The 8,779-nt window shown below is 43.2% G+C and overlaps 1 protein-coding gene across 4 annotated transcripts in view; it reads left to right on the forward strand.

Moving 5' to 3' along the window:
* Positions 1 to 8,779, forward strand: part of LOC139404704 (tyrosine-protein phosphatase non-receptor type 12-like) — a 75,070-nt gene that overhangs the window by 47,786 nt on the left and 18,505 nt on the right. For all 4 annotated transcript variants that reach the window (XM_071147334.1, XM_071147332.1, XM_071147333.1 and 1 more), the window contains exon 12: positions 7,951 to 8,039. In XM_071147334.1, the coding sequence (XP_071003435.1) occupies positions 7,951 to 8,039 (89 nt within the window). The remainder of the gene's footprint in view (positions 1 to 7,950; positions 8,040 to 8,779) is intronic.

The following is an 8,779-nucleotide window of genomic DNA, read 5'->3' on the forward strand; positions in this document are numbered from 1 at the left end:
GCACCACCACATATAACATTACATTACAGCACCACCACGTATAACATTACATTACTTCACCACCACGTATAACATTACTGCACCACCACGTATAACATTACTGCACCACCACGTATAACATTACATTACAGCACCACCACGTATAACATTACTGCACCACCACGTATAACATTACAGCACCACCACGTATAACATTACAGCACCACCACGTATAACATTACAGCACCACCACGTATAACATTACATTACAGCACCACCACGTATAACATTACATTACAGCACCACCACGTATAACATTACATTACAGCACCACCACGTATAACATTACAGCACCACCACGTATAACATTACATTACTGCACCACCACGTATAACATTACAGCACCACCACGTATAACATTACAGCACCACCACGTATAACATTACTGCACCACCACATATAACATTACATTACTGCACCACCACATATAACATTACATTACTGCACCACCACGTATAACATTACATTACTGCATCACCACGTATAACATTACATTACAGCACCACCACGTATAACATTACAGCACCACCACGTATAACATTACATTTCTACCTCGCACAGCCCCAATACCTCCCAAATACTTGGCGTCACCACTCGAGCTAGACAATATTCTGCTTCTTCTTCCCCATCTCACAACACCCCATCACACTCACTCCCCCACAACACCCCATCACACTCACTCCCCCACAACACCCCATCACACTCACTCCCCCACAACACCCCATCACACTCACTCCCCCACAACACCCCATCACACTCACTCCCCCACAACACCCCATCACACTCACTCCCCCACAACACTAACACATGTCTGTCTTCTCTGAAGTGCTTCAGGTTCCAAATTCCTTCTCAGAAACAGAACGGCTGGCCATGTTGCCCCATTCTCCCCCGCTCTCTGCAATCACTCTCTCCCTCACTCACTCATTCTGTGTCACACACAAACACACTGTACTTTTTGTCTCCAGGAAATGTTATTAACTCACAATAATAAGAGCTTCTAAACTGATTCACTGAGCAGATGGGCTGGTCAGAGAGTTCTGCGAAGACAGACAGACAGACAGACAGACAGACAGGGCTGTGTTCTAAGAATTTGACTGGCCTCAAGGTGTGGCAGAACTGTCTGTGTTGCTCTCTTCCTGCTATCACAGCAGCCTGTCGAGAGGGAGTCTGGGGAAAGAAGGAATAGAATGAAGAGGGAGGGAGGGACCCTACCCATTTGCTTTAATTAGGTCCTCTCTGCCTCTCTCTTCCCTACAGAACATCTGTCTGGCAGAACACACAGACACACACTTTCACTCTGGCTGGGATTTAATTACTGTATCACACAAACACTGACTACTCTCTCTCTCTCACACACACACACACACACAGGATGTGTCCGAAGCTAAAGAAAGACAGGATGTTACTCCACGATGACAGAGGCCAAGCGAGAGAAAGAAAACTGACTTAGTCACACGATAAATCAAATCAAAATGTATTTGCCACCTGTGCCGAATACAACAAGTGTAGACTTTACCGTGAAATGCCGAATACAACAAGTGTAGACTTTACCGTGAAATGCTGAATACAACAAGTGTAGACTTTACCGTGAAATGCTGAATACAACAAGTGTAGACTTTACCGTGAAATGCTGAATACAACAAGTGTAGACTTTACCGTGAAATGCCGAATACAACAAGTGTAGACTTTACCGTGAAATGCCGAATACAACAAGTGTAGACTTTACCGTGAAATGCCGAATACAACAAGTGTAGACTTTACCGTGAAATGCCGAATACAACAAGTGTAGACTTTACCGTGAAATGCCGAATACAACAAGTGTAGACTTTACCGTGAAATGCCGAATACAACAAGTGTAGACTTTACCGTGAAATGCCGAATACAACAAGTGTAGACTTTACCGTGAAATGCCGAATACAACAAGTGTAGACTTTACCGTGAAATGCCGAATACAACAAGTGTAGACTTTACCGTGAAATGCCGAATACAACAAGTGTAGACTTTACCGTGAAATGCCGAATACAACAAGTGTAGACTTTACCGTGAAATGCCGAATACAACAAGTGTAGACTTTACCGTGAAATGCCGAATACAACAAGTGTAGACTTTACCGTGAAATGCCGAATACAACAAGTGTAGACTTTACCGTGAAATGCTGAATACAACAAGTGTAGACTTTACCGTGAAATGCTGAATACAACAAGTGTAGACTTTACCGTGAAATGCCGAATACAACAAGTGTAGACTTTACCGTGAAATGCCGAATACAACAAGTGTAGACTTTACCGTGAAATGCCGAATACAACAAGTGTAGACTTTACCGTGAAATGCAGAATACAACAAGTGTAGACTTTACCGTGAAATGCCGAATACAACAAGTGTAGACTTTACCGTGAAATGCCGAATACAACAAGTGTAGACTTTACCGTGAAATGCCGAATACAACAAGTGTAGACTTTACCGTGAAATGCCGAATACAACAAGTGTAGACTTTACCGTGAAATGCCGAATACAACAAGTGTAGACTTTACCGTGAAATGCTGAATACAACAAGTGTAGACTTTACCGTGAAATGCTGAATACAACAAGTGTAGACTTTACCGTGAAATGCTGAATACAACAAGTGTAGACTTTACCGTGAAATGCTGAATACAACAAGTGTAGACTTTACCGTGAAATGCCGAATACAACAAGTGTAGACTTTACCGTGAAATGCCGAATACAACAAGTGTAGACTTTACCGTGAAATGCCGAATACAACAAGTGTAGACTTTACCGTGAAATGCCGAATACAACAAGTGTAGACTTTACCGTGAAATGCCGAATACAACAAGTGTAGACTTTACCGTGAAATGCTGAATACAACAAGTGTAGACTTTACCGTGAAATGCCGAATACAACAAGTGTAGACTTTACCGTGAAATGCCGAATACAACAAGTGTAGACTTTACCGTGAAATGCTGAATACAACAAGTGTAGACTTTACCGTGAAATGCCGAATACAACAAGTGTAGACTTTACCGTGAAATGCCGAATACAACAAGTGTAGACTTTACCGTGAAATGCCGAATACAACAAGTGTAGACTTTACCGTGAAATGCCGAATACAACAAGTGTAGACTTTACCGTGAAATGCTGAATACAACAAGTGTAGACTTTACCGTGAAATGCTGAATACAACAAGTGTAGACTTTACCGTGAAATGCCGAATACAACAAGTGTAGACTTTACCGTGAAATGCCGAATACAACAAGTGTAGACTTTACCGTGAAATGCCGAATACAACAAGTGTAGACTTTACCGTGAAATGCCGAATACAACAAGTGTAGACTTTACCGTGAAATGCCGAATACAACAAGTGTAGACTTTACCGTGAAATGCTGAATACAACAAGTGTAGACTTTACCGTGAAATGCTGAATACAACAAGTGTAGACTTTACCGTGAAATGCTGAATACAACAAGTGTAGACTTTACCGTGAAATGCTGAATACAACAAGTGTAGACTTTACCGTGAAATGCCGAATACAACAAGTGTAGACTTTACCGTGAAATGCCGAATACAACAAGTGTAGACTTTACCGTGAAATGCCGAATACAACAAGTGTAGACTTTACCGTGAAATGCTGAATACAACAAGTGTAGACTTTACCGTGAAATGCCGAATACAACAAGTGTAGACTTTACCGTGAAATGCCGAATACAACAAGTGTAGACTTTACCGTGAAATGCTGAATACAACAAGTGTAGACTTTACCGTGAAATGCCGAATACAACAAGTGTAGACTTTACCGTGAAATGCTGAATACAAGCCCTTAACCAACAGTGCAGTTCAAGAAGAAAATATTTACTAAGTAGGCTAAAATAAAAAGTAACACAATAAGAATAACGAGGCTATATAGAGGGGTACCGGTACTGAGTCAGTGTGGAGGCTATATACAGGGGGCACCGGTACTGAGTCAGTGTGGAGGCTATATAGAGGGGGTACCGGTACTGAGTCAGTGTGGAGGCTATATAGAGGGGGTACCGGTACTGAGTCAGTGTGGAGGCTATATAGAGGGGTACCGGTACTGAGTCAGTGTGGAGGCTATCTACAGGGGGTACCGGTACTGAGTCAGTGTGGAGGCTATATAGAGGGGTACCGGTACTGAGTCAGTGTGGAGGCTATATAGAGGGTACCGGTACTGAGTCAGTGTGGAGGCTATATACAGGGGTACCGGTACTGAGTCAGTGTGGAGGCTATATACAGGGGTACCGGTACTGAGTCAGTGTGGAGGCTATATACAGGGGGCACCGGTACTGAGTCAGTGTGGAGGCTATATACAGGGGGCACCGGTACTGAGTCAGTGTGGAGGCTATATAGAGGGGTACCGGTACTGAGTCAGTGTGGAGGCTATATACAGGGGGCACCGGTACTGAGTCAGTGTGGAGGCTATATAGAGGGGTACCGGTACTGAGTCAGTGTGGAGGCTATATACAGGGGGCACCGGTACTGAGTCAGTGTGGAGGCTATATACAGGGTGCACCGGTACTGAGTCAGTGTGGAGGCTATATACAGGGGGCACCGGTACTGAGTCAGTGTGGAGGTTATATAGAGGGGTACCGGTACTGAGTCAGTGTGGAGGCTATATACAGGGTGCACCGGTACTGAGTCAGTGTGGAGGCTATATACAGGGGGCACCGGTACTGAGTCAGTGTGCAGGGGTACAGGCTAGTTGAGGTAATCTGTTCATGTAGGTGGGGGTGAAGGGGCTATGTATAGGTAACAAACAAACAGCGAGTAGCAGCAGTGTACAAGAGGGGGGGGGGGGGTCAATGTAAATTGTCCGGTGGCGATTTTTATGAGCAGTCTAATGGCTTGGGGGTAGAAGCTGTTGAGGAGCCTTTTGGTCCTAGACTCCGGTACCGCTTGCCGTGCGGTAGCAGAGAAAACAGTCTATAATTTGGGTGACTGGAGTCTCTGACAATTTTATGGGCTTTCCTCTGACACCGCCTATTATATAGGTCCTGGATGTACTGGGCCGTTCACACAACCCACTGTAGGTCAGATGCCGAGCAGTTGCCATGCCAGGCGGTGATGCAACTGGTCAGGATGCTCTCGATGGTGCAGCTGTAGAACCTTTTGAGGATCTGGGGGCCCATGTCAAATTTTTCCAGTTTCCTGAGGGGGGATAAGGTTTTGTCGTGCCCTCTTCACGCCTGTCTTGGTATATTTGAACCATGATAGTTGTGATATATATACACACATACACATTTTTGTAATAATGACAATTGCAACAATACTGAATGAACAATGAAACTTTTATTTTAACTTAATATAATACATATGGGCTTTTGGATGGGTGTTCTTAAGGTGATTCCACCTGGTTGGTGGTATGTTTTGATTTAGCCATTGCTGACCCCATGCTTACATCTTTATCACAAATAAGACACCTTGCTTTCCCTGGTGCCAATTCCATGTAATAGTCCCACACTGGTGCTCTGCTTTTCTCTGCCATCTGTAAAACACACACACAGCTCTGAAGTGACACTGATACTGAAGAGTCTGCCTAGGAGACAAATACTCTCAGCTGTTTGAATAAAAATAGAGTTTAAGTTATCTGTGATGAATGTTGAAAACAAAAACTGTCATTTCTATATGCAGGAAATCCTATTTTAATAATGGACATGGTAAGAATTGACGACCAAAGTGCGAGTCATAATTCCCGTGACACCTTCTAGCAACATCTGAAAAGCGGTTCCTTCGTTCATTTATTCCATAGGATATTTTTAGATTCACTTAAAATAAGGTCTGTGTTTCGTGTAGGCTTACACCACCGTGCCAATTTTACAACTGTGTAGATATCCATAGGACAAGGTAACTCTGATCAATATTGGCTAAATATAAGCCAAGATTTTGTAGAGTGGATTTATGAAAATATTTAGACAAACGTTACCTTATCCTAGTGAGATTTACACGGGTACCAAAACGCAGAGGTGGTTTAAACCTGAACGAAACACAGACCTTATCTGAAGTAGATCAAGACATTCTCTATGGAAGACATGAACAGAGGCGGTTTAAACCTGAACGAAACACAGACCTTATCTGAAGTAGATCAAGACATTCTCTATGGAAGACATGAACAGAGGTGGTTTAAGCACAAAACACAGACCGTATCTGAAGTAGATCAAGACATTCTCTATGGAAGACATGAACAGAGGTGGTTTAAACCTGAACGAAACACAGACCTTATCTGAAGTAGATCAAGACATTCTCTATGGAAGACATGAACAGAGGTGGTTTAAACCTGAAGTAGATCATGACATTCTCTATGGAAGACATGAACAGAGGTGGTTTAAACCTGAACGAAACACAGACCTTATCTGAAGTAGATCATGACATTCTCTATGGAAGACATGAACAGAGGTGGTTTAAACCTGAACGAAACACAGACCTTATCTGAAGTAGATCAAGACATTTTCTATGGAAGACATGAACAGAGGTGGTTTAAACCTGAAGTAGATCAAGACATTTTCTATGGAAGACATGAACGGTAAAATAACGAAGGAACCCCTTTCAAGTTCAGCCGCAAGTTATTACAGGAATTATAACGCGTCAACTATTTCTCTCTAAACCATATACCTTTGACTATTACGAGCCTGCTGCTGCCTACCACCCCTCAGTCAGACTGCTCTATCAAATATCAAATCATAGACTTCACTATAATAAACACACAGAAATACGAGCCTTAGGTCAAATCTGGAAACTATCACCTCGAAAACAAAATGTTTATTCCGTTCCGTATTTTATCTAACGGGTGGCATCCATCAGTCTAAATATTCCTGTTACATTGCACAACCTTCAATGTTATGTCATATTAGTTTGCAAAGAGCCTTGTGGCCCAAACTGTTGCATATACCCTGACTCTGTGTGCAATGAACACGAGAAGTGACACAATTTCACCTGGTTCACCTCTGCTAACCTGGATTTATTTTAGCTAAATAGGCAGGTTTAAAAATATATACTTGTGTATTGATTTTAAGAAAGGCATTGCTTTTTATGGTTAGGAACACGTTGGAGCAACGACAGTCGTTGATTGATTGTTTTTTATAAGATAAGTTTAATGCTAGCTAGCAACTTACCCTGGCTTGCTGCATTTGCGTAACAGGCAGTCTCCTCGTGGAGTGCAATGTGAGGCAGGTGGTTAGAGCGTTGGACTAGTTATAACTGCAAGATTGTGTCCCCCGAGCTGACATGGTGAAAATCTGTCGTTCTGCAGACCGAGGCAGAACGTTCCTAGGCCGTCATTGAAAATAAGAATGTGTTCTTAACTGACTTGCCTAGTTAAATAAAGGTGTAAAATTTTAAATAAATAAAAATTGGTGCCCAAAAATACCGACTTCCGATTATGAAAACTTGAAATCGGTCCTAATTAATCGGCCATTCCGATTAATCGGTCGACCTCTAGTGTGTATTCTGTGTACTGTAATCATGTCTATACAGGCACATCTATAGTCCCACTGTTGGCTATGTTTAGCAACTAGTTAGCAACAAATGCTTTTATACATAAACACTGTTTGGACACAGACTACCCAGTATAATCTCCCTATTTAGGAACAGAAGACTGGGACAATGGCAGGACCAATAGCCACACACACCACACACACTGGCACACATGACCAGGGTGACCTGAGCTGACCTCCTTACCTCATTGTGTTTGATATAGATTTGGACGCTACACACACGCCTACTGTTCAGCCAGCCCCTGGGACCATGTATAGGAAACCCCAGTGATGATACGAACAGGACTGGAAACCATGTTGCCTTGCTGTTATTAGAACCAGTGCAGACAGACCCAAATGATAAACGGTACATTAGCTAAAGTTTTTATTTTCTTATTTTCTTCATCCCTCTGTTTCTTCTCCTCTTCAGGACGATGGGCTCAGCCCAGAGAAAGCTGGACACCACTCAGACGAGGAGCGATGGGACACACCGCCCCCCAAACCACCCCGCGTACGCAGGTACAGTACAGTGACTTCATCACGTATTCAACAACACTGTATATACTCAGCCCTGGTTGGTGTTCTAGCCTGCTGTTTGTCTGGAAATTGGAAATGTGTTTTTTTGCATATCCCAACTTCCCCTGAGAGACGCTCCAACCGTTAGGCTGCCGTCCACCCAACATTCCTCTGTGTGTGTGTGTGTTTTGACCCTGTACCGGCACCCCCCTGTATACAGTGTTGTTATTTCACTGCTGCTCTTTAATTTCTTGTTACTTTAACTTTTATTCTTCTCCGTGTTTTTTGAAACTGCGCTGTTGGTTAGGGGCTCGTAAGGAAGCACTGTCAGGTCTACCTGTTCTATTCAGCACATGTGACTAATACAATTTGATTTGATGTTTTGAGTGTGTATTTAGTGTGTGTGTGGGGGATGTTTTGAGTGTGTATTTAGTGTGTGTGTGTGTGTGTGTGTGTGTGGGGGGGATGTTTTGAGTGAGTGTGTGTGTTCACCAGTGTCTAGATACGGCTGGAATTCATCAGGGACTCAAGGTCAGACACAGTGAATCATGGTCCTCACACACATTCTCAGTGTCACCACATCACCATGTCATCACGCCCCCAAAAGTCACATCTATGGACTGGTCTAGGACCTGTACTCAGTACTGGAGGCTCTTTCTGGTCTAGGACCTGTACTCAGTACTGGAGGCTCTTTCTCGTCTGGTCTAGGACCTGTACTCAGTACTGGAGGCTCTTTCTGGTCT

This window comes from Oncorhynchus clarkii, unplaced genomic scaffold (assembly GCF_045791955.1).
Source record: "Oncorhynchus clarkii lewisi isolate Uvic-CL-2024 unplaced genomic scaffold, UVic_Ocla_1.0 unplaced_contig_12320_pilon_pilon, whole genome shotgun sequence".
NCBI classification, from domain to species: domain Eukaryota; kingdom Metazoa; phylum Chordata; class Actinopteri; order Salmoniformes; family Salmonidae; genus Oncorhynchus; species Oncorhynchus clarkii.